The following is a 26,238-nucleotide window of genomic DNA, read 5'->3' as shown; positions in this document are numbered from 1 at the left end:
CACCCAGTCACTCACAACACAAATGTCCAATCAATCCCCATCCAAAGGGTGAATCCAGCCACTTAGATGCTCCGCATGCGTGATACACGTCAGGATGAAGCTCGCTGACTCCACACCTGGCTGAGGAATCCAGTCCACACAGCTAATCTAGCTCAAGACCATCCCTTATGAGCGTCCGCCAAGCAGGGATTGATGAGGAAGCACCTGCTGCAGCATCAGGGTTGAAGCTGCCTCCTTCCATCCCTCCCTAGCTGACCCCAGGACAAGCCAGCAGGTTTCACAGGAAGGGGCTCCCAGGGCAGAGACTGGTGGCTGTCCTGACACAGCAGAGTCAGCAGGGCTTCCCCTTCCCAACCGGAACACTCTGCTGCCCCAGAGAGCCCGAGAGGCTGGCCAGCGCCTGGCTGTGATGCACCCAAGGAAACACCTGAGCAGGATTCTCCCCCTCACCTGCCCCCCACTTGAAATCACCTACACGGAGATGTCAGAAGGCACTGGATCTTCCCCACTGCAAGGTTCAAGCCCCAGCTATTCCAGCACAGCTGTCCTTGAGCATTGTCCCTAAGGTCTCTGAGGGACCGGTGTTCTTTCAACCATTTGCCACATATTGCTGAGGCCTCCTCCAAGCCAGGCACACTTAGGATACAGTGGTGAGTAGACAGAGCCAGCCAGCCTCTCTGCCTCGGCGAGGGGGATGTGGCAGGAGTGCCAGCTGAATGGAAACTGGAATTCACAGTCCGACTGTGCCTCCTGCGCCGGTGGCCCAGGGGCCTTCCCCAGCATCTGCTGGGCATGAATTGACATGCAGGAAATCAAAGGAGTCTACAAGGGCAGTTTTGTAGGTGGGCATCAGGGAACAGAGAGACAATGCTCTCTTTTTCCCAGCATCACTGGTCTCCACCGCTCTCCCTCTCCCGACCTACTTTATTTCCCTTGAAAGAACCCCCCTTCGTGTTTACACTCCATGTCTTCACTTGCTCTCCCCCGTTTCCTCTCCCATCCTTTGTAAACAGGCTTTCATCCCCGCCACTTCCTGGGAACCACGCCTGTCATGAAGGGCCTCGATGCTGCCAAAACCAAGCCTTTTCTCAGTCCTCATCTTCCCGCACCTCTCAGCAGCATTTAGCACAACTGATCAGGCTCCTCTGTACTTTTAAGCACTGCTTTTGCAGTTTCCAAGCTCGCTGACTACTCCTTCTCAGCAGAGAGCCTTCTCATCTTCCCATCTTCTCGGTGTTGAAGGTCCCCACTGCTCCATCCTTGGATCTTCCTCTTCCCTCCCTGGTGACTTTATCCACTCCCGTGGCGTTAAAGTCTATCCACACCGTGATGACTCCCAAATCATGTCACCAGCCCAGGCCTTTCATAGGCAGCTCAAGCTTCCCATGCTCCCAGCTGACCTCTTGGTTCCTCCCGAATCCCAGTAACTGTATCACCATTCACCTGATTACACAAACCAAATATCCCAGAGTCTCTTTGACTTCCCTGTGGATCTCAAACCCCACATCAACCATCAATAGGCTTGATGGCCTCTTTTGCAAAACGTATCTGGAATCCATCCACTTCTCACCACCTCCACCATCACCTTCTCCAGCAGTTGCCTCCCAACTCAACTCCCTGCTTCCCCCTTAGAAAACTGTCCATCTGTACCACCCTCCCCAGCGGCAAGAATGGCCCGTTTGAAAAGTAAATGAGACCATGCTCCTGCTCAAACACTCCAATGAGTTCCCACTACAAGAAATCCACATTGCATGTAATGCTCTGCTCCCCCATTTCTCCTCCCACTCTCCCCTCCCTCTGCTCTAGAAACACACTGGCCCCCTTGATGAACACACCAGGGATACGCCTTTCTTAGGGTCTGCCATTGCTGTTCCCTCTGCCTGTTCTACTCCAGATATTTACAGTTTTCACCCCTTTGGGACTCAACTCAGATGTCACCACCTCAACGAGGCCTTTGCTGATCACTGGTTGTAAAATAGATCACCCATCGCTGTAGCTCCTTACCTGGCTTTCCTTATTTTATAGCACTTATCAAGAGCTGGCCTGTTTGTTTACTTATTTATTTATGGGCTGTCTCCTCTACTAGAAGCTGAACTCTACCTGGGCAAGAGCTTGATCCCTTGTATTTACTTCCGGATCCCCAGATCAGAGAATAGCAACTGGCATATAGCAGGCACTCAGTAAATAGTTGTTGAATGAATGAATGATGTTTTGGTATCTGGTCCCTGGCCAGCCCTCAGGGAGTGTTGTGCCAGTGCCGCCTTTTCCCAGCTGTGAGACTGATGATGAGCACCTCTTTCCAACTTTGCTTAAAATCTGCAGTGATGGGAATATTTATACCACAGGAATCGGTAAACGTGACAAATCAGGGCTTTGATTTTTCTTTTTTGGAAAGCAGTTTACCAGTACACCACTTTTAATCTCTGAAGAAGCTCTTTCCTCAAAGAACTTTGGGACACTGGGAGCCCAAGCAGCACTACCTCTGGGCCCTGATGACAAAATCTGATCCTGAGTTAGAAACGGAAGCATTCTGTTTGGAGCAAAGCTTGGTTTGGGTGCTGTGAGACCTAAAGGGAAGACACCTCCATCTGGCCTTGAGGGTTTGCAGCTTTGGGCGGGTGGGGACTTAACCCCACAGGAGAGGGTGAGCTCTGGAAGCACCAGGTGAAGGAGCCGCACTGGTCACACTTGCGGCTACTCTTTCATGCAACTTGCGGAAAGCAGTTATTATGGAGGTGGGGGAAGAAAAGGAACTCACAGGGGCTCCAGAAATATTGGGGGAGACTCAGAGGGCCTGAGGCTTGATAGATGGGGGTTTACTAGGCAGAAATATTGATTATACTTATTCGTATGACCAAATTTGCACCCTCTGACCGGTGGGACTAGAGCTAGCCCAGTTTGGAAGGACATGGGCACTCAGAGGCTGGTTCTTGTATCTGAGCTGCCAGCTTTTAGTACACAGAGCTGGGGCTGTGGTTCTCTGACTCAGAGAGTAGAAGAGCTACTCAAGGGCTTATTAGAAACACAGACTCAGCACTACCACCTCTGGCCTCCTCCATCTGATTTAGTAAAGCTCCGCAAACTGCATTTTTAGCAAATGACCTAGGTGGTCTGTAGACAACATGTTAAGAAGCACTGTACTTTAACCTGCACCCCATCAGGAAAAGGATCAGATTTTACTCCCCTCCAGATCCCCTAGAGGGTCTACTGTCTTCGGGGACCCACTTGGGTAAACACTGAGTTGGAAGAGCCATTCCTCTCTCCCCTAGTCACTGACTTTTTCTGCCACCTGCCTTAAGCCCAGGTGGCTTCAGAGAAAGGGAACCTCTCATCTGACCCTTCTGCCCCAGATTGTCGACCTCCCCACCCCTGCCTCCAGCGAGGAAGAAGCTAGGCCAGGGGGTAAAAGGGCGATGCTGTAACAAGCTCGGAGAGACGGTTTCCAGAAACCAAACAGCAGCTGTTTTCATGCCTTTCCAGTCACACCAGGAAGTTTCAATTTCCTCCTCTTGCAGGCTCATAAACATTTGGCGTTCGGTTTCTGTGTTTTCTGCAACTGCCGGAAGCTACCTTCGCCATTCCGGGCGGGGGCGCAGTGCACGCCCAGGTGCGCACGGCTCTCCTGCGGGCGCCCGGAGCCGGCCGCCGCCGCCGCCGCGTCTCCGTCTGCGCGCAGCAGAAATGAAGCCTTCCGGGGCCTCTCCTTGCCTCCCAGAGCCGGCCTTCCTCCCTCTGTACGTGCAGAGACGGGGAAACAGTTCTTTAGACCGCTCCGCTGCCCCTTCCCCTGAGCTGGTGCTGGGAGTGGGGCAAGCTCGGCGCTGAGGAGGACCCGGGCGCCACCTGCCGTCCAACGCGCCTAAGCGACGGGAGTGTGAACGCACCAAGTTGCTTTGCAATTCCCTGGCCTCCCCAGGATTCAGGTCAAAGAGACGGAAGTGCACCAAACACCAAGGGAGTGGATTTACTGAACTTCTTACCCGACAGGTAGGTGTACATCTGAGTCCCTTTCTGGAGAGCTTTGGGACTAGTGAGGAAGGTCAGATTCAGACTGCATTTTTCTCCCTGGGCTTTACAGAGGCGTGCCAGGGACTTCACAAAACTATGGGATAAATGTGGGGCATCTCCTGGAGCGCCAGTTTTATGGGGTGAGACAAGAATTAAAACACTTTTAATATAAAACTAGAATTTTAAGATAAACAAGGGACTTGAAAGAAATTTTCCTCTCCCTATAGCCACTTGCAATTGACCTCCCCAGACATTCTGGGTTCTGCATTCACTCTCTCCTGCTGTTAGGGATTTTTTAGTGGGAAAAGCTGAGAAGCTCTAGATAAAGAAACAGGAGCTGTTGAAGAAGCAGTGGAAAGTGCAGTTAGGTAAGCCTTAACTACATGGAGGCCTCCAGGGAGAAGGTGAGGCAGGGGCATCCAGGAAGACTGCTGAGGAGGGGGAGCTGCAGCCCACCTGGAAGGCAAAGTGGAGGGGAAGTGAAGGGACAGGAAGGGAGGGTATTCCTAGAGGGACAGACAACAGAAACACAACCTAGCTGGTCCCCACTGTCAGTGGAAAAAGTGGGCGGCGTGGCTGGGGTGTTTTGGAGGCCTCTGAAAGCACAGCAGGAAATATTTTTAAAATTGATAATCTGTTGAGAGTGTGAAGACAAAGGCAACCTCATACAGTGCTAAGGGGTGATCTTAGTGCAGACATTTTGGAGGACAGTTTGGCAATATCTGAAATATTTCAGGTAAACATTCCTTCAGCAGAGCATTTGTAGGCCTCTGACCCACAGGGAGACTCTTACAAGCCCCCAGGGATGTACAAGGATGTTTACTGCAGCTTTGTCTGTAGAAGGGAAAAATGGAAATGATGCAACTGTCCATCCAGAGAAAAATGCTTAGATAGATTATGCACATCCCTGCTGTGAAATGCAATGTGGTGGTTAGCAAGAATGAGGTCCCTGGCTGTATACTGACATAGAAAATCTCTAAAATGAGGTGGACACTATGGAAAAGGCAGATTACATGACCATATATATAGTTTCATTCCATTTACATACATTTTAAAGCTGTATGTTTGAATGTATGATTCTCAGCCGGAAATGGGAATGAGAGTATGTACTAGGGAGAAAAAGAGGAACAGAGAAGGTCTTCTCTTTTTATTTCATATATTCCCTATCTTGGCTTTTTTGTATGTAGAAAATATATATATATATTCCTAAAGTACTCTAAGGTTTTTTTTAATTGTGGTCAAATACACATAACATAAAATTTACCGTCTTACCTATTTTTAAGTGTACAGTTCAGTGGTGTTAAATATATTTACATTTCACACTGTTGTGCACCAATCTCCAGAACTTTTTCATCTTGCAAAACTGAAACTTGGTCAACAACAGTTCATCCACCCTCTACCTCCCCGCGCCTGCCCCTGGCAACCACCATTCTACTTTCTGTTTCCATGCGTTTGACTAGTCTAGATACCTCATGTACAGTATTTGTCTTTTTGTGATTGGCTCATTTCACCTACCATAATGTTCATTTTGTAGCATATGTCAGAGTTTCCTTTTTTAAGGCTGAATAATACTCCTTTGTATGTATATACCACAATTTGTTTATCCATTCATTCATCGATGAACATGTGGGTTGCTTCCATCTTTTGGCTTTTGTGAATAATGCTGCTATGGACATGGGTGTATAAATACCTCTTCAAGACCCAGCTTTCAATTCTTTTACATATATATATATCCATAAATGGAACTGCTGAATCATCTGGTAATTCTAATTTTTTGAAGAACTGCCATACTGTTTTCCATAGCAACTGCACCATTTTACATTCACACTAACAGTGCCCAAGGGTTCCAATTTCTCCACATCTTCACCAACAGTTGTTATTTTCTGGTTTTTCTTTCTTTTTTAAATAGTAACCATCTGAATGGGTATGAGGTGACATCTCATTGTGGTTTTGATTTGCATTTTCCTAATGGTTAGTGACGCTGAGGATCTTTTCACATGCTTGTTATCCATTTGTATATCTTCTTTGGAGAAATATCTATTCAAGTCCTTTGCCCATTTTTAAATTAAATTATTTTTTATTGTTGAGTTTCAAGTAAGTTTTTTTTAATATAAATTTATTTATTTTTAAATTTACTTATTTTTGGCTGCGTTGGGTCTTTGTTGCTGTGCACGGGCTTTCTCTCTAGTTGCGGTAATCGAGGGCTACTCTTCGTTGCGGTGCACGGGCTTCTCATGCAGTGGCTTCTCTTGTTGCAGAGCATGGGCTCTAGGAGCGCGGGCTTCAGTAGTTGCGGCACATGGGCTCAGTAGTTGTGTCTCACAGGCTCTAGAGCACAGGCTCGGTAGTTGTGGCACACAGACTTAGTTGCTTCGTGGCATGTGGGATCTTCCCAGACCAGGGCTCGAACCCGTGTCCCCTGCATCGGCAGGCGGATTCTTAACCACTGCGCCAAAAGGGAAGCCCCTCAAGTAAGTTTTAAAGTCAGTTTTATTGGGGTATAATTTATATAAAATAAAACTCACTCTTGGGGGAGATAAACTAGGAGTTTGGGATTAACATATACACACTACTATGTATAAAATAGATAACAAGGACCTACTGTATAGCACAGGGAACTATGTTCAATGCCTTGTAATAACCTATAATGGAACAGAGTCTGGAAAGGAATATATATATATATGTGTATATATATGTGTGTGTGTATATATATATATATATATATATATATATATCTGAGTCACTTTGCTGTACACCTGAAGCTAACACAACATTGTAAATTAACTATACTTCAATTTTTTTAAATGGTTTAAAAAAATGTTTTAACTCTTTTTTTAAGAGTATGGTCTGATAAATTTTGACAAACGTATGCATTCGTGTAACCAATACCAAAATCAAGATGTAGAAGATTTTCAACACTCCCCAAATTTCTCTCATGCGCCTATGCAGTCAATCTCTTCCCACTTTCAGTCCCAGAAACCACTGATCTTCCCTACAGTTTTCCCCAGTGTCATACAGATGAAATCCTCTCTGGAGGAACTAAATATGGGAAACCTGAGTCTTAGTCCCCTCATCAGACCCCGAGTCTCTCTTTTTTTTTTTTTTTTTTTTTGAATTTTATTTTTTTATACAGCAGGTTCTTATTAGCTATCTATTTTATACATATTAGTGTATATATGTCAGTCCCAATCTCCCAATACATCACACCACCACAACCCTACGCTGCTTCCCCTCCTTGGTGTCCAGACCCTGTGTCTCTCAGAGTGGGATCTTGTGAGCTGTTTGGAGGTCTTTCTAGCATCTGAAACACAAAACTTTTTCATATGTATATAACCTTCTGTATCTGGCTTTGTCCACTTAGCATTATGCTTTTCATTCATGATTTGCATGTATCAGTAATTCATTTCTTTTTTATTGATGAGTGGCATTCCATTGTATGGATAAAGCACAATTTGTTTATTAATTCCCCAGTTTATGGACATTGGGTTGTTTCCAGTTTGGGGGTATTATTAATAAAACTACTGTAAACATTTGCCTACAAGTCTTTGTGTGTGAATGTATGTCTGTTTTCCTTTCTTTTGGGTAGATACCTAGCAGTGAGATTGCTGAGTTGTATGGTAACTTTATCAAAACTGCCAAACTGTTTTCCGAAATTGCTGTACCATTTGCATTCCTGCCAAGAATGTGTGAGATTTCTAGAAGCTCCACATCCTCACCAACATCTGGTATTGTTAGTCCTTTCAAATTTAGTCATTCTAGTAGGTGTATAGTTTCCCTTGTGGCTTTAATTTGCATTTCCCTAATGACTAATGATATTGAACATCTTTTTTGTGTTATTTGCCCACTGTACATCTTCTTTGGTCATGTGTCCAAATCTTTTGCTCATTCTTATTGTTTTTTTAAATCTTCTTATTCATTTTTTTTTTTTTTTAAATAACTTTATTTATTTATTTATTTTTAACTTTGGCTGCGTTGGGTCTTCATTGCTGCGTGCAGGCTTTCTCTAGTTGCAGAGAGTGGGGGCTCCTCTTGTTGCAGAGCACAGGCTCTAGGCGCACGCGGGCTTTAGTTGTGGCATGTGGGCTCAGTAGCTGTGAGCTTGTGGGCTGCAGAGCACAGGCTCCATAGCTGTGGCGCCTGGGCTTAGCTGCTCCACAGCATGTGGGATCTTCCCGGACCAGGGCTTGAACCCGTGTCCCCTGCATTGGCAGGCGGATTCTCAACCACTGTGCCACCAGGGAAGTCCCATCTTATTCATTTTTAAGAGCTCTTTATATATCTTAGGCCCAATTCTTTTAATATATACGTGCTTTGCAAATATTTTCTCCCAGTTTGTCTTGTCTTTTCATTTCCTTAACAGCGTTCATGCTTTTTATTGTCCTATAAGTAAATTTTGAATTTAAGAATCAAGCAAACCCGGCAGACAGCTCTGCATGGTTGATGAGGCTTTTGGGGAGGAAAAGTTGGTCTTTGAGCAAAGGAATGCAGAGAAAGGAAAAATTTGTCCTTCTTCATTGGGAGGACTGAATGGAAAAGAGAAAAGACAATTGCTCCAGGTTCAAGCAATGTCCAAAGCTTTGTTGGCTGACTCTGCTCTGCAAGCAGAGTGAAGGTGGAGCTCCCCGACAGGATGAAATAATGACATGAATAAATGTGTAACTGTAGACAGGGGTAAGTGTTAAAAAGGCAAGATGCACAGTGCTCTGGCAGCTGAGGACCAGCCCCCTGGCCTGGTGGGGGGTGGCTTTCCTGAGGAAATGAAGCCTGAGCTAAGCTTTGAAAGGGTGGGAAAGGGAGCATTCCAGGCAGAGGGAACAGCCCATGCTCTGGCAAGAGGATGCTTTCTGAAAGGCCGGGGTTCATGGTGCTGATTGAAAGGCAGACAGGGACCAGACCATGCAGGGTCTGGAGGACTTTAGGTGGGTTTTTTTGTCTTCATCCTAAGAGATTGGGATCAAAAAAGTGGGTGATGTGATCAGATGTGCATTTTGGAAAGATTAATTTGGCTGCTGAGTGGAGAATTAATTAGAGAAGAAACGGAGAATTAGTGTTCCATCAAAGTTAGTTAGTTAGTCAGTCCATCTCTCTAAAATGGCCATAATTAAAACAACAACAACAAAAAACCCAGAAAGTAACATGTGATGACAATGATATGGAGAAACTGGAACCATTGTACATTGCTGGTGGGAATGTAAAATGGTACAGCCCCTATGGAAAACAGATTGGCAGTTACTCAGTAACTTAAACATAGAATGACCATTTGACCTGACAATTCCACTCCTAGGTATATACCCAAAAGAATTGAAAACAGGGACTCAAACAAAAACTTGTACATGAATGTTCATAGCAGCACTATTCACAATAGCCAAAAGGTGGAAGTAACCCAAATGTATATCAGCTGATGAATGGATAAACAAAATGTGGTATATCCATACAATGGAATATTATTCAGCCATGAAAAGGAATGAAAAGTACTAATACATGCTGCAACATGGATGAACCTTAAAAACATCATGCTAAATGAAAGAAGCCAGATACAAAAGGCCAGATGTATGATTCCATTTATATAAAATATCTAGAGTCAGCAAATCCATAGAGACAGAAATCAGATTAGTGGTTGCCAGGGCTAGGAGAGGAGGAAATGGGGAATGACTGATAATGGGTACAGGGAGGCCTTTGGGGTGATGAAAGTGTTCTGGAACTAGATAGCGGCGATGGTTGCACAAAATTGTGAATATACTAACTGTCACTAATAGTAAATTTCATGTTATGTGTATTTTACTATAATAAAAAATTTTAGTTTGTCCTTATATCCCCTCATCTATGCAAGAAGGAAGTTGATTTCATTACATGCTTCTGGTCCTAACTTTTTAAGATGCCATAACTGCTCAGCTAGTGTACGTTGCTCTCTGACCACCACAGGCTGACTTAAGTAAAACACTGAATAGGCAATAATATTAGACCATAAAATGAGAAAGTACTCTTTTCAGTGTCTTTTAGTCCTTCCCATTACGTCAAATTGAAAGTCTGACTTTGATACTAGTAAAGCCCTAACACCCCTCTAACACTTTCACTCAACCTCTGTCTCTCTCTCTTCCTCCCCCCCTCTCTTGTTTAAGTACAGAGAAAGCACACCTCAGGCGCAGCCCTTTAGATAGGCAGCCTCAGAGCTCAATTTTAATCATATTGTTTTGTTTTCATTGTATTTACTTCTGTTGAAAACTTCTCTTTGGAGCAAGTGGCACTAGTATTTCAACTATGCAGATTACATAAAATTTTTCTTTTAAAATAGATTTTAGGGCTTCCTTGGTGGCGCAGTGGTTGAGAGTCCGCCTGCCGATGCAGGGGACATGGGTTCGTGCCCCGGTCCGGGAAGATCCCACATGCCGCGGAGTGGCTGGGCCCGTGAGCCATGGCCGCTGAGCCTGCGCATCCGGAGCCTGTGCTCCACAACGGGAGAGGCCACAACAGTGAGAGGCCCGCGTACCACAAAAAAAAAAAAAAAAAAAATTATTAAGTGGGGAAATTATTTTTAAATATATATTTTAAAATAATAGAGGACCACAGAAATAGCAAAAATCATGGTGTGGCTATGCTAATGACTGAAGTCTGGGAAACAGTACAGTGTTCAATTACTGCTGCTACTTCTCAGGATCTAGAGGCCATCAAACCCGTGTAAATTATGGGCTGTGGACAAAGTTCTGGCTAAGACTCGGCTAGTACCAGCCCTCACCCATCTCCCACCCTGTCACTGTGTCACTGTGATGGAGCGAGGGGAGTGAGCCAGGGAGGCCTGCGGCTTGGAAATTAAAGCTGAGGAGACAGGAACTGGCTTCTCATCCAAGGCCCTTGAAGCTGACCTTGAGGGTAACTGGGGACTCAGCTGTGACTCCCTCACAGAAATCCTCAGCAGGGGAAGGGATGGATGAATGGTGAAAAGAATCAATCAACCTGATCAGACTCACTGCTTCTCAAACCCCACCGCATCCTCCCGAAGTGAGAGGATCTGTTAGAAACAGGTCTTCATGAGTTGTGCTCACCCTGCTGGTCCCAGTTACCCTCCCAAGAGGATGCTACTGGCAGAGTCCGTTCCTGTGAGAAGAGGTCATAATAGCTCTCCAGGCAGCCTCCACAAGCACTCAGACTTCTTCTCATCATTCATCCTATTCAAGGAGCCCCTCAGAGCAGGGATTACTAAGAAGCCCCCAAGTAAGTACTGTTTCTAAATCTAAGATCTAAAGGGCTGTTCATTTTAAGGTATAATAAAAGCAGCTCTCTGTGCTTTAGTTCTTAGAAAAATCTTCCTAGATAAAACATTTTGAGGAGTTTCCAATGTCCTTCAAACTGATGCCTTGAGAGCCCCAGGACTTTAGCATAGACAGCTGGGTTAAATAGCAAACCAGCTCTGTAGCTTCCTGAGGGGAGGGAGGATCTACAAGAAATGCTAAAACATCACTGGGATAAATTAGTGGACAAGTTAATTGGTCTCATTCCTGCTCTAAAAGGCAGTTCTTGATGGGGAGATTTTTTTTAGAATCCACTCTTTCCTAACATAGACCTAACTCTGTACAGTGCACGTGTTTGGTCAGAGTCAACAAAACATTGGTAATCATGGCAAAGAGTATGTTTCTTAAAGCTGTAGTTCTGCCTGTGCCTGGGAACATTCTCATACAAATGTTTCTTCTCCCTTTAAAAACAGAGTTTAAAAAAAAATAGGTATTCAAATGATGATTATGTTTTGGCTCAAAAGGTATCACAAATCAAGATATAACTTTGTACAACTCCCCAGCAGAACCCAGACAAAAGAAGAGCCCCCTTAACTGAACTCAGCTCCTAGAGTAGAAAAGTCCTGTTTACAAACTTGGGAGAGATGGGTGGTAGGAAGCTAAGGGACAAGACTGGAAGGTCAGGCATGGGAGGGGTGCTTGTTGAACCCCGGGACTGTTTGTATGTATCCATCAGCACATGGCCTCACAAGCAGCCCTGTCCTGGGACTCCCAGACACAGGAGGGGGAGACCCAAGTTCTACGCTCTGATCCAGAAGGAGTGTTAAACTTTCGGTAAGAGACCTCCACCTAGAAAATAGGTCTCAATCTGTGGGTGTCTTCTGCCCTGAAGTCAGGCGAAAGAGGAGTGGAAGGTAGACAGTTGACGTTGCTTCTTGCTGTTCCTTTTTGTCCACACCAGAAAATAATTAATTTGTTTTCTTCCTAAGTGCCTGGTGGTAAAGAGTGATTAATTCATTTGAACCATGCAGGTGGGGTAGAACTAAAGTATGCTGAAAATAATTGAAGTTAGCCTCACAAAATCAGTGGGCACCTCACCAGAGGTGAAACTTTGAAACTAAATAATGGACCTGTTTATGAGGACTGGATAATTTGTTAAATAATCTTAATTTTGTACCCTTTAACCTACCTCCCCAAAAGTTGTCTGATTCAGAAAAATCACAAAAGAGAGTTAACAAGAGAATAAGTACATGGAACAATAAGAGATGCTCCCCTGGATTTTTTTCTTAGAACATTAATAGGCCCTACTGGGTGGTTAATCTATTTCTATGTGTTGTGGTTTGGTTTTTTTTTTTTTGGCTGTACCGCGTGGCTTGCGGGATCTTAGTTCCCTGACCAGGGATTGAACTCATGCCCCCTGCAGTGGCAGTGCAGTCCTAACCATTGGACTGCCAGGGAATTCCCTATGCATTTGTATTTGTAGAAAATCTGTTCATCCTCATCCCCACTAAACAAAATCTGAAGGGCAAAGTTTGACAATATACTTTTGGAGAGAATGTTGGCAAACATGTATAGTACTCCTGGGAATGGAAGTAAAGAAAACCTCTTAAGGAGGAAGACACTTCAGCCACCCCTGAGCTAAGGAATTGCAAATGCCGACTGCCTCCTTAGTAAGAGGGGGAAGGAAGAAATAGAGAGTTTAAGCACAATGAAATATTTTGATAAATTGTCCTGCCCATATACTTACATAATGAAGTCAGAGTATTAGTCACCCCAGGCGGCCATAACAACATACCACAATCTGGGTGGCTTAAATAACAGAAACTTATTTTCTCACAGTTCCAGAGGCTGGAAGTCTAAGCTCAAGGTGTTGGCAACGTAGGTTTCTCCAACGCCTCTCTCCATGGCTTACAGATGACTGCCTTCTCACCATGTCCTGACATGGCCTTTTCTCTGGCCTACGCATCCCCTACGCATCCCTGGTGTCTCTCCCTCTGCTTATAAGGTCATCAGTCTTATTGGAGTAGGACCCTACCATTATGATCTCATTTAACCTTTATTACCTCCTTATAGACTCTATCTCCAAATATAGTCACATTGGGAGTTAGGGTTTTAATATATGAATTAGGGGGGAAACACAATTCAGTCCATTACAGTGTATGAAAATTTTCTGGAAGGATACGCAGCAAACTGTTGCTAATATCACTTCTGGGGAGTGGTGCTGGGATTCCAATTTAGTCTTATTTCTTCTACTGGCATTTTTTTCCTCCTACCTGAATTTTTTTAGTGATATTATTTTAACAGATGATGATAAGAGGATATTAATTGGAAGGGGTGCCAAATTTTAGCCTGCCCAGTACACTTACAGAGGCCCAGGCAGCCCTGAGTGTAGAAAGCCATGTGCCTCGCTTCTAGGCCCCATGGCTCGGGAAGCCTAGTTTGGAAGGCATTAGCATCCCAAGTGGTCCCCAATCCATCAGTGCTGGGGAAAGGGATGTCCAAGGAAGGAAAGGACCAGGTGGGGAAATAGCGCCGTCCTGTTGACAAGACCATAGGCCAAGAGTACCACCCGTAGGGCCCCAGCTCTGATGGTAAAGGTCCAGCAGAGTGGCCACAGGAGCGGGGTTGAAGGGGTGTTTGGAGCGGGGTGGAAGGGGTATTCACAGCCCCCTACAACCACTCACTTCTCATCCCACATTCTTCCTGTGAAGTCAGCATTGCTGGCAGAAATAACATCTCAAGGGCTTGTGCAAGAAATCTGAGGAATAAATGAGAAGTTGCTTTCATCCCCTGAATTTATATAAACCTCCTAACTGCTTCCATGTCTGTGGTTGTTAGCCACTAATTATTAGGTGTTCTGCCTCTGTCAGCATTTTCATAAACTGTTCCTTTCTGTGAGACATGATAAGCATTTAATCAAGGCTGAATTCGAGGCATGTGTACCAGAGGGAGGGGAGAGGGGTGCTGGGGGTAGGTGGGGGGTAGATGGGAATGGTGAGTGTGGTTTTGAAGCTGTGAGCCAATACGGAAGAAAGAGCACTGAACTGCGAGACACTGAAACAGAAATAGTAGCAACAGCTGCCTTTAACTCTGCACTTGAAATTGGGCCAGGCACTGCGTTAAGTTCTACGTATCGTCTGATCCTCACCAGAAAACCTTGGTGTTGCGCTTACAGAGTGAGAAGCTCAGAGACAGTCAGCCACCCAGCCAGCAAGAGCTGTGTGTCAGTGAGGGAGTTGGCTGCACATAACAGAACACAAGTAGCAGTGGCTTGAGCAAGTCAGATTTTTTTGTGTCGTGTGAGAAGTCTGGGGGTAGGTGACCCGGGGTTAATGCGGCCGCTCTGTACCATGAGGAGAGCCCCGTGTCCCTTCTAGCATTTGCCTGTACTGTCCTTCTAATGTGGACGCAATGTCTCTCTTCCAGGCAGGAAAAGGAAAGGGACACGGGCAAAAGGCACATACGGCTGACTCTGTCCCCCTTTTATCTAAGGAGATTTCCAGAAAGTCCCATCTCTGTGTGCTTCCACTGCATCAGGTGGCCATGCTTTTTGCAAGATGGCTGTTGCGTGCCTGATATTGTGCCAGCATTTACATATATTATTGTATTTACTCTTCATAATAGCCCTGTAAGGAAGACCTTTTCAACCCCTGGGTTCTAGTTTTGTTTTGTTTTTTTTTTTGTGGTACGCGGGCCTCTCACTGTTGTGGCCTCTCCTGTTGTGGAGCACAGGCTCCGGATGCGCAGGCTCAGCAGCCATGGCTCACGGGCCCAGCCGCTCCGATGCATGTGGGATCTTCCCGGACCGGGGCACGAACCCATGTCCCCTGCATCAGCAGGCGGACTCTCAACCATTGTGCCACCAGGGAAGCCCTGGGTTCTAGTTTTATCCCTGCTATTACATAGCTAAGCAATCCTAAATAATCACTTTCTCTCTCTGGACCCCAGTTTTCTCATCTGCTTTATGAAGAACTAGACTAGAAAAGGAGTTCTTAACTTAAGGTCTACAGAACCTTGTCGGGACCATGGATAAAATTCAGGGAGAAGGGTTGTGAATTTGGATGGGGAAAACTATTTCATTCCTATTTTCCCTAACCTCTACTTGAAATTTAGCATTTCCTTCTATTATGACTGTAGGCAACAGACCACAGTAATATTAGGAGAATCTGTGACTTTTTCACCAAAAGAAATCACAGATATTTTAGAGCATATTATAGTTGCATATTATAGTTGTTTCAGACATGTTAAGTTATCATTTATGTTTATCACTACCTCAAAATTATGGTAGTTATTAGACCTGCCATATTTAATGTGTTAATAAAGAGACATACATTTATATAGATCTACCTTACAAATTTTTTCTCATATTTTAGTAACTATATTTCAAAATAATTTATTTTCTTCATAATCCTGTGTATCTTGCTTTATGCCTTTAAAAACATTTTCTAAGAAGGGGTCCATAGCCTTCAGCAGACTACCAAGGAGTACATGGAACAAATGAGACAAAGCTTCTGAAATATGAGATCTCTTTGTCCCTCTGGCTGTAAATGAAACTATGCCACTAGCTATCATGGTCATCCTGAACAAGACCCTTCAGCTCTCCATTTCCTTAGTTTTCTCTTCTGTAAAATGAGAATAATACTTGCCTTATCTAATTAAGAACTGCTAGGAGAACCAGAGAAATCTGCACGTGAGCACACACAGATGCAGAGCTTATGCCTTTTCAATTATGCACAGTCAACTTCTGAAGTACTAAGTAAATGATAAGGGTTATTAAATTATCCAACCTTAGACCTATTTCCCAGAGATGCTGGTGTTTTTCTATCACTTCTAGACAAGTGTCCTGAGACAGCCATATATTTTCCTAGTGCCAGAGTGGGATTGAACTAGTATAAAATTCAATAATAAAGGGGAAATTGCACCTTAAATGCACTCAGATGGAACTACTTATGAACACAAGGAGATAAAATGAGATTTCTCTAATGGGTCACATTACTCCATACCTTAGGCTCTGAAAAACTTAAGCCAATGTACCATGGTTAAAAGAAAAAATCATGGATCAGCCAGTCATTTGCTCTGTAATCTCTAAATACAGGGATAATTGGACAAATGACAGGAAAATTGAGAAAGTTGGTTTGTTTCATAATCTGTGCCTTTAAAATACCTGTGAATATTTATCAAATATTTATTCATCCAAGAAATCTGCTGAGGTGACCATAATTAATGTTTTTTTGTTTGCGGTACGCGGGCCTCCCACTGTTGTGGCCTCTCCCGCTGCGGAGCACAGGCTCCGGACCCGCAGCCTCAGCGACCATGGCTCACGGGCCCAGCCGCTCCACGGCATGTGGGATCTTCCCGGACCGGGGCACGAACCCGTGTCCCCTGCTGCATCGGCAGGCGGACTCTCAACCACTGCGCCACCAGGGAAGCCCCCATAATTAATGTTTTAAATAGCAAAGTAAATATCTACAAATATCTTAACTTGCTAAATCATATTTTAGAAATGACCTCAAATTATGTTTGGGGTGTTACTTAGTGCTTTCACAGTCTTAAACTCAAAGACACAGGATACTGGGAGGTAGTCAGCTTGGCCAAGGAAGATGGTTCCTAAACAAGCTGGTATTTTGATTGGTTTCCCCAAGGATTCATGGAAATACTTTGGGATGTTTTTGTCGCAGAGGATGTCTGGTTTGCACAATGGAAGCTGCCCTTTTTTTCTGGCTTTGAGAAAATGTCAGTCTGATTCTGGTGTCTGAGCCTCATAGAGAAGAACCCAGCTAAAAGTTAGGATTAAGGGAAATTTTTATGCTACTAAAAACAAAAAAGAAAAGCCTACATATATATATATATATATATATATATATATATATATATATATATATATAAACAGAGAATAAACCCTGGTTTTCTTATGATCCTAGTGAGAGATCATTCATTCATTCATTCATTTACTCATTCATTTGTTTACGAGTGTTCCTTGACTGCTTACATTTTGCAAGGCACTGTGCCAAGCACAACTGATGTGGACTTTGCCCTCCTGACACTTAAGACTAATGTCATTAACATTAAAAATTTTAAGAGACAGGTTCTGTTCTAGTATTTTACTTACGTTAATTCATTTATGCTTCCCAATCACCCTAGAAGGAAAATACTGTTACCCCATGTTACATTATACATAAGGAATGGGGAGTTTATTAAAGTTAAGGAGCTTGTCCAAGTTTACAGGACTAGTCGGGGGCTGAGCTGGGATTCAGTCTCAGCCAGTCTGATGCCACAATCCGTGCTCTAAAACAGCGATTGGCAAACTACAGTCACTGATCAAGTCCAGCCCAATGTCTGCTTTTGTAAATAAAGTTTTATTGGAACACACATGTTCTCATTCATTTACATGGTGTCTTTGGCAGCTTTCAGGTGATAATAGCAGTCTAGTAGTTGCAGCAGAGACCACATGGCCCACAGGCCCTAAAATATTTACTACCTGTCCCTTTCCAGGAAAAGTTTGCCAACTCTTGCTCTAAAACTGCTATGCTTTATCTGTAGCAGAAAAGACAAGAAGTAAGTAAAATAATTGAAAATAATTTTTTAACGTGCCATGATTCATGAAATGGAGCCCTGTGAAAGAGAATCACTGGAGTGGTGGGGTGTGGTTAGAGGCATCCTCTTTAAAATGTGAGCCCCCAGAGAGGGGACCTCCAAGCTGAGATCTGAAACCTGGGACAGAGCTTCTTGCTGTGGAATATGTAGGTTATTTAGCTCCCCCAATATCCACTGGCTCTGCTTTGACCTGAACAAAGGATGACAAAGAAACCAGTCTCCTTTCTAGAGTGAAAAGATTTCCTCCCCCTTTAAATGGGAGCCTGGGAGGATTCAGTGAGGGGAATGACAGATGAAAATGTTCAGCACAGTGCCTGACAACCAGCTGGCACTCAGCAAACAATCCCTTCTTCCCTCTGACTCCCGTCCTTGACACCTGCTGGACCAAAATTGGCCTGCTGCCTGAACTTGCAAAGGTTTATACATCCTGAACACAATGCTTTATGTTTTAAAATGGGCATTGACATTTAATATAGTAAAGTGAGGGTTGGAAGTATGTGTCCTAACTCAGAATAAATTGTTTGGTCCAGCGGATGAGTCCCAGGGGAAAAAAATGTCCTAGCTCAGTCATTCCATTTGTGGTTGGGGCACGAATTCCCTTTCTTGATCCAAATGACCGAGATTGAGGGCAGAGGGGGGTTGGGCAGTAGGGCAAGTGGGTGCAGGATGCTTGCCTTGGCAGTCTTCTGCATGACTCCCTCCAAGACTGTCAGACTCCATTTTATATGGTACCTTCATCCATCCACTACCAGCATTAAAGGCCTCATCTTTAACCAGGCTCTGAGCCATTAGCTTGACAATGAAAAACTGTTGAGTTTTCCTGCCAAGTATATATCCATATTTTTTATAGACATAAATCACCTTCAAAGCCACTTCTCCTTTAACAGTTAAGATGACTATATCTGCCCACCCCTTTTGTTCTTTAGAAAAGCACAGACTTTGTGGTTAGACCCAGCTTTATGTCCTTGTTCTGTTTGACTAGCTGTGTGACCTTGGGGAAAACTTTTAACCTCTCTGAGCCTCAGTCTTATCATTTGTAATAATCATACCTATCAATGTCATCCATTTATACAATATTTGAGTTTCTATTGTGCAGCAGGCATTGTGCTGGGCTGTGTGGATTTCACAGCAAAGAAGACAGACAAGAGCTCAATCCTTGTGGCTCTTACAGTCTAGTAGAAGGAGTTATTATAATCAAGTAAATAAATACTCAAGATTGTTACAGATGTGATAAATGGTATGAAGGAGACCAGGTGATGTAATAGAGTGAGCTACTTAAGTGATATTTAGGCAAGACCTGCAGAATGAGAATGAGCAAACCATGGGAAGAGCTGTTAATGGCATCAGGCAGAGGGAAAGTGGAACAGAAAGGTCTTGAGATGGGGAAAATATTGTGTTTTAGGAAGGAAGAGAGTAGTCAGCACCCAAGAGGGACAGTGGTGCAAGATGAGGTCAGAGAGGTAGGTAGAGATCAGCTTACATGGGCCTTATGGGTCATGACAAGGAATTTTAGATTTTATTCTAATCAGACTGAGAAGCCAGTGAAAATGGTTAAGACTTGAACAGGACTCGTGTGTTTAAAAGATCAGTCTGGTTACTACTGCATGGTGATGGGATCATAGGAAGAAAGGGTGAAAGTAGGGAGGCCAGGGTTGTTGTAAGGATTACCTACAATTACAAATGTAAAATAATGCGCACACCCCCTGACACACCTAAGTTCTCTATGAATGTTAGTTAGCTGTTTTTCTGGAAGATCTAAGCCTCTCTTATCTGGTACTGTAGACATTAGCTTCATGTGGCTGTTGAGCATTTGAAATGTGACTAGTGCAACCATATTAATGGTTTTATTTCATATTAATTAAATTTAAATTTAAAAACTAGTATTTGACTCAGTCATTTGGGAAGTATTTTTGAAAATTTTGGATATATGAATCTATTTTTTTAACTGTAAATTTTATGAAATCTGAGTACAGATTCAAGGTTTTTTTTTAAATTAATTAATTAATTTATTTTGGCTGCGTTGGCTCTCCGTTGCTGTGCGCGGGCTTTTCTCTAGTTGCGGTGAGCGGGGGCTACTCTTTGTTGCAGTGCGCGGGCTTCTCATTGCCGTGGCTTCTCCAGTTGTGGAGCACAGGCTCTAGGCATGCAGGCTTCAGTAGTTGTGGCACGTGGGCTCAGTAGTTGTGGCTCGCAGGCTTACTTGCTATGCAGCACGTGGGATCTTCCCGGACCAGGGCTTGAACCCGTGTCCCCTGCATTAGCAGGCAGATTCTTAACCACTGCACCACCAAGGAAGCACCCTGCTAGAACTTTAAAAATTGCATATATTACCGAATCCAAGCTTGTACTGCTCACCACACGACAGGCCAATAAATCGAGAGACGAGGGGCAAGGAATAGTGACTTTATTCAGAAAGCCAGCAGACCGAGAAGATGGTGGACTAGTGTCCCAAAGAACCATCTTACCTGAGTTAGAATTCAGGCTTCTTTCATACTAAAAGGGGAGGGGGTGTGGCTAGTTGTTGCAAACTTCTTATGCCAGAAATCCTTTATTCTTGCAGCTGTCCACATAGATGTGGTCACAATGTTCCTATAAACCTCCAACAAGCCAAATGTTATTCTCTATTCTGCAACTTTTTAATGGGAAAATGTTATACCTTTAAAGGTCAGAGCCTTGAGAACGAGCTGTCTGGTCTATCGCAGGCTATAGGCAACATTCTTTTACAAAGGTACAGAGCCAGCATGACTAAGCACAGGCAACAGAGCACAAGGGTTAGAGCTAAAGGAATAGATCTAACATGGGGTCAGGTTTGTTCTTCTCTGTTACACATACATGTCTCACATCTATTACTATTGGACATGCTGATCACAGGGAAACAGAAATCTAGAAATTTAAATGCACAGGATGTTAACTCTTGATTATGTCTCCTATCAAGAAATCTCAATTTGAAAATTAGAACTGGAAAAAAAAAAAGCCATAGCATCCCTTGGAAACACTATAAGAATACAGGATCTACCTGTTAATTATATATTTTTATATACATCCCTGACTATTCCTGGATATTGGACCCTGCTTTAGCAAATTCAAGCACCCCAACTCTGGGAGAAGGAGCCCAGGACTTAGAGGATACCAGAGTGTAAAGCTTTGTCCCCAAAGCTGGGCTCAGTAGCCTTGTGGTATTAATATATTCACATTGAGCACAAAAAGGACTGAATCAGTGTAGCATAGACTTAAATCTCTAGCTCCAGGGAGCATAGATGCACAGAGCCTCCTAAAGTTTTAGTACAGTGTGTACATAATAAGTCACTGGGAGAGGCAGGAGTGATTTCCATCTCTGCCTGCAGATTCTCCACAAAGCAATTAAAATAAATTGCTTTAATTTAAAATACAGTTAAAGTTTGAGCTGGGGTCTGTACAACGTGTTTTAGGTTCGTTATCCCATTTAAGCTTCATGAAACTTTCCGAGGTAGGTGTTAAGGTTTAGTGACTTGTCCAAAATTATATCACACAGCTGCTAAGAGGCAGAGCAGGGATTCAAACCCAGGCAGTCTGACACTAGAACTTACACTCTTAACCACCATACTGGGCAACAATCCCGTTGCCATGCCAGTGACCCAGAGGAGCACCCTTGAGTATAAGACTCCTTCTCTAATATCTTCCATCACTTCTACCCATTGCTGAGACTTGCTTACCCCCTTCCTAGTCCCTGCTCTGCTCCCAGCCCAGAGCTAGCTGGCCCAGACCAAGTGGGCAACTCCTTATGATTGAGAGATGGGCATGTGCCACTAAGAAACCACCCAGCTGCTCCCCCCCAGGGAGAAAAGCAAAGAGTAAATGATTATTTTACTACTCTCCAGATTTATTGCTGTACCCACCACAGGGTCTAGTATGCTGCCTAGCATTCATTCATTCATTATTTATTCATCCATGTTCAGCTTCCATTCTTTCAACAAACTTAGGTGCTCAGTCCCTTGTCTGGGGGGGTGTGAATGAAAACTTCACACATATTATCACTATTAATAATATTATTGGTTATCATTAGTAACACAAGTAATAATTAAATTACTATTAGTAATTGGTCATAATAGTGGTAATACTATAATACCTTCGTTAATAATAATGATTACAATAACAGCAAATATTTATTGGGCACTTGCCACGCTAAGTGCTATTAATATTAAAGTATTTTTTTCTATCTTAAGCCCTTCACTTTCTGTGTTTAATTCTTACAACGGTGGTATAAGGAAGTTCCAGAAGTCTCAAAATCTTCTTACGCAACCCATCAGAGCACTGAGTTACTCAGTGTTTTGGCCATAAATTCCTGAAAGAGGTTCATTCACCCATGTGATAACAGGATGTTCACTGACCCCTTACAACTGTAAACAAGACAGACATGGTCTTTGCGCTGGGAAAATAACAGAACTGCCCTCTAGATGAAAAACATTTCTTTTCCTTTTACAGAGGGGTTGTAAGCACAAAGAGACAAAATCTCCATGGTTCCCAGAATTGACTGGTGGGCTTGCATCTCTAAAAATGTTTCTTGCTTTGTGCTCTCTACCTCAGCAACATCCGACTGCTTATCATTCCCCAGAATGCTCCTAATATTTTCAAGATGTCCTTCAGCCTCTCCAGTTTTTGTCCTCTTAATGAATTATTCCTCTTTCAACAGACTAACTCAAATATCTTATTAGTGAAGATCTACCAAATTGGTCCAACTGGATGTTTGTTCTTCTTGATGTTAAAAGAAAAGAATGGATTGCTTCTTCCTTTAGGCTCAGTAGTGCCTTTATCCCCCCCTTCCCCTCCCCCACTAGCCTGTGCGTTCCTTGGGATGGGGGAGGGCAGGGACTGTTTCTTATTAGGTTTCCGGTACACAGCTATTGTCACAAGCCCTGTCACATATTATTATTGTCTCTCACATTAATTAAATATTATGTGCCAAGTCCTGTGGGTCCTTGTCTTCTAGATTATATCATTTCTTTCTGCCAAAAAACTAAAGAGGGAGGAACCATTGTTACCCATCCCAATTTTTACGTATGAGGTAAATTTATATATTAAGCTTAGAAGCATTAAGTAATTTGTCCCAGTGTCACACAGCTAGTCAAGTGGCAGAGCCAGAATTAGAAATCAAATAATCAAATAATCCATCTAAAGCATTTTTCACAGCATGTAGCACCTAATAAGCACATAATCAATCAAGGTTAGCTATTAGAATTATTGTCCAAAGTTGGACAGTTAGTAAAGAAGCTGACATTGTAATGCATTTATTTAACTTATATACTTATTTAGTTTGCTCTGAAATTTATAGCCTTTCTATCACACCAGAATTTATTAACAGGACTTCTTAAAGATCATAAGACCAAACCACTTACCTTTTTATAGTTCTTGCTGTATTTAGAAAATTAAGAAATATTAAAAGGTTTCCAAAATTCTGATCTATTTTTAATGTTTACTTTCAGTATATTAAAGCTTTTGATTTACACAAAAATATAACTGTATGCATAACCTCATTTAGACATAAATTGAAGAAATAAATTTGATATCCTTCTGGAAAAAGTCCCTCCCAGCTATCTCTGCAATAGATTCTGTGAATTATAGAAAACTAACTAATACCCTGCTGTTCTTGCTGGTAACATGTCTGGCTACCTTAAGGGATATCTCAATTCTGTATTCCTAGTGGGCAATGCTTGGGGTCTAATAAACATTCAGTAAACATTTCTTGAATGAATGTATAGGCCAACAGTTCACTTCTGGTTCCAGGACCACTTAACACTCTCGAATACTATTGAGGACCACGAAAAGCTTTTGTTTATGTGAGTTATACCTATCAATATTTACTAGTAGAAATGAAAACATTCTAATGTTAATTTGTCCATTAAGATAACAATACACCCATTATATGCAACATAAATAATCTTTTTATAGATACTGTGTTTTCCAAAACAAAAAAATATATATAGTGAGAAGAGTGGCATTGTTTTACAGTTTTGTTAACCTCTGCCTTAATAGAAGACATCTGGAGTCTCATCACTCCTTCTGCGTTCAGTTCATTGCACTATCACAGGACACATAACCTTTAGAAAAATCCATTGTACGTTCATGAAAGAAGGAGTATGGAAAAAGGAGATAACTTAGTAGTATTGTCAACACTGTTTTTATCTAGCGGTAGACCCCTTGAAAGACACACTTTGAGAAACATAAGAGGGAAAACTTTATTTCTGGACAAGGTTCATGCTACTATACACAGCATAGCTGACATGAAAGAGGTCGTAACGGAGGTGTAAAAGGAACATCATAGAAACAGCCTTTCTCTTTTCCTTTTTTTCCTGCAGTGCGTAGTAGCGCGGACTCTTGCCGTAACCCAAGACGGTAACCGTCGCTCATATTTAAGCCCGTACAATGACGTCACACAGCGACAGCAACGCCCTGTCACCCTGAGGTTTTACTACATTTCCCAGGATGCTTTGCCAATAGCGACGCTGTTGGTCAGCGCCGACGGAAGAGCATCTGACTGAGCGGAAGTAGAGGATCTCAGAGGCGAAGAAGGTGAGGACGAGAGGAGCTGTGAAGCTGTGAGTAGCCCCACGGGTCTCTTTTCTTGGCGGTGAGGGACACAGCTACGGGACGAACCTTTGAGAAGGAAGGGTAGGGTGGCCCTATGGGGGCCTGAGGCCCCCACAACTCTGAGGCCTCAAACCCCTGTGTTTTTCCACTAGACCTGGGAGCGGGGAGAAACAAAACGTTGCTGTGGAGGCAAAGTCTCCGTAATAAAATCGTGCTGTTTTAAGTTTTCTTGGGACGAGCTGGAGCGAATTCGGGTTCTTGTCGCAACGCAAGGGTCGTTGGCGTGATTTTACTGCGACCAGAGGGGCGGCGGTGCTGACGATCTGACTCAGCTTCTACAGCCCTGGTTCTCAATTGGCTGCACGTGAGAATCACCTGGGATGCCTTTTTAAAGATACAGGTGCCCTGGCTCCACGCCAGAGCAACAAATCAGAATCTGGAATATAAGATCTGGGCAGCAGAACTTGCTAAAGCGTCTCAGGTGTTAACGTTGTGCAGCCAGGGTTGAGAGCCACGCTTTTCGTGGCTGATTCGGACCCCCTCGGGAATGCTGATTAGGGCCACCTGAGCCAGGGCCTCCCACTATAAACTGCGTTGGCTCTACCACACGCATGTGGGGGAAGTTGATGATGATTCTTTTGGCACGGATTGTATTTTTAGCTCCACCAGAAACTTATTTTTGAGCTTCGCGTGGTGGTGCTGGAAAGACAGGCCGTGGTTCCTTATTTACGATCTGGCTATTCGTTCTGAATAAAAATTAGAGACGCTTCATTTTTCTTGCCATTGTTTTCGCTTCTGCCTATTTTTTGCTACCCCGACAAACTGAGAGCAGTGGAAAGTGGAAGAACCACATTAAAATCGGTGTCTCGTTGCTTATAAGAAGTTCTGAAAAGGGTATCAGTTAAAATTACATTTGGCATTATTTATGGGCGTATGATACCCTTTATATATGAATATATAAATGAATTAGTTCCAGTGAAAGGAAGTTAGGGTGTGATTTGGGCTTTGATGCAGAAGTTTGTTTAGGTGTGATAGGTAGGATTTGATAGATAGATACCATTACCTAACATGTTTTCTCTTTCCCAGAGTTTCAGCTTCACCTCCCTCACTGATTCAGCATGGGGGAGAAGTCAGAAAACTATAGGGTTCCAGAGGATCTGTTCAATGGTTTGAAAGTAACAGAGCTCCAGGAAGCAGAGCGTGTTGACCCTCCAGTGTCTAATGCCAAAGATCACCATTCCCAGAGCAAGCTGCTTAGCGATGTTGAGGCCCATCCCCAGGAGGACCAAGAAGAAGAGGAGTGCTTTCATGATGCAAGTGCCTCATTTGAGAAGGAAGAGCCAGGAGTGGGCAAGGTTGAGAACAAACCTGATAATGATGTGAATTCCTCTGAACTAGATGAAGAATACCTAATGGAACTGGAAAAAAACATGCCGGATGAAGAGAAAAAGGTAAGTGTTTTGTTTATTGTGCATGATCTGTCATGTAAACTGCTTTTTAAAGTGAATAAATGTGACTGATGCTCTATCATAGACTGCTTCATTTGTGGTAAAGAGTGACTTGCCCATCTGTATGTTTATTGTTTTAGTAGTGATGGATCTGAGATAAATCAGTGGCATGGTGGGGCAGCATTGAGTGTGTCTGCATAGCAAAGAAATTTCCTTTTTTTCCTGTGAACTTTGAGTTCTTACGTTCATCTTGTGTAATTGTTTCTAACATATATATATATATATATATACCTTTTAGGTTCTTTTAATGATCTATGGTTGGCTGCTGAAATTCCTGTAATGGCTATTTTTTTGGTCAGACTTTATAGAATTATGGTATGCTGCTTGTTTATGCTAAT

The 26,238-nt window shown here is 43.3% G+C and overlaps 1 protein-coding gene across 2 annotated transcripts in view; it reads left to right on the top strand.

Annotated features, from left to right (window-relative positions):
• The first annotated feature begins 3,748 nt into the window (after nucleotides 1-3,748).
• The window catches only part of TTC1 (tetratricopeptide repeat domain 1), a 75,528-nt gene continuing 53,038 nt past the window's right edge, over nucleotides 3,749-26,238 (top strand). The window contains exons 1-3 of one of the 2 annotated variants that reach the window (XM_027084406.1): nucleotides 3,749-3,987; nucleotides 24,161-24,374; nucleotides 25,479-25,843. In XM_027084406.1, coding sequence (XP_026940207.1) covers nucleotides 25,511-25,843 — 333 coding nt within the window. In that variant the 5' untranslated portion in view covers nucleotides 3,749-3,987; nucleotides 24,161-24,374; nucleotides 25,479-25,510. Of the gene's footprint in view, nucleotides 3,988-24,160; nucleotides 24,401-25,478; nucleotides 25,844-26,238 lie in introns of both variants that reach the window. The other variant, XM_027084405.1, reaches the window with a different exon arrangement.

The sequence above is a fragment of the Aethalodelphis obliquidens genome, unplaced genomic scaffold (assembly GCF_003676395.1).
Source record: "Aethalodelphis obliquidens isolate GAN/ISIS:26980383/991018 unplaced genomic scaffold, ASM367639v1 scaffold52, whole genome shotgun sequence".
NCBI classification, from domain to species: Eukaryota; Metazoa; Chordata; class Mammalia; order Artiodactyla; family Delphinidae; genus Aethalodelphis; species Aethalodelphis obliquidens.
Note: the sequence above shows the minus strand (reverse complement) of the source record. Positions and strands in the feature narration are given on the sequence as shown.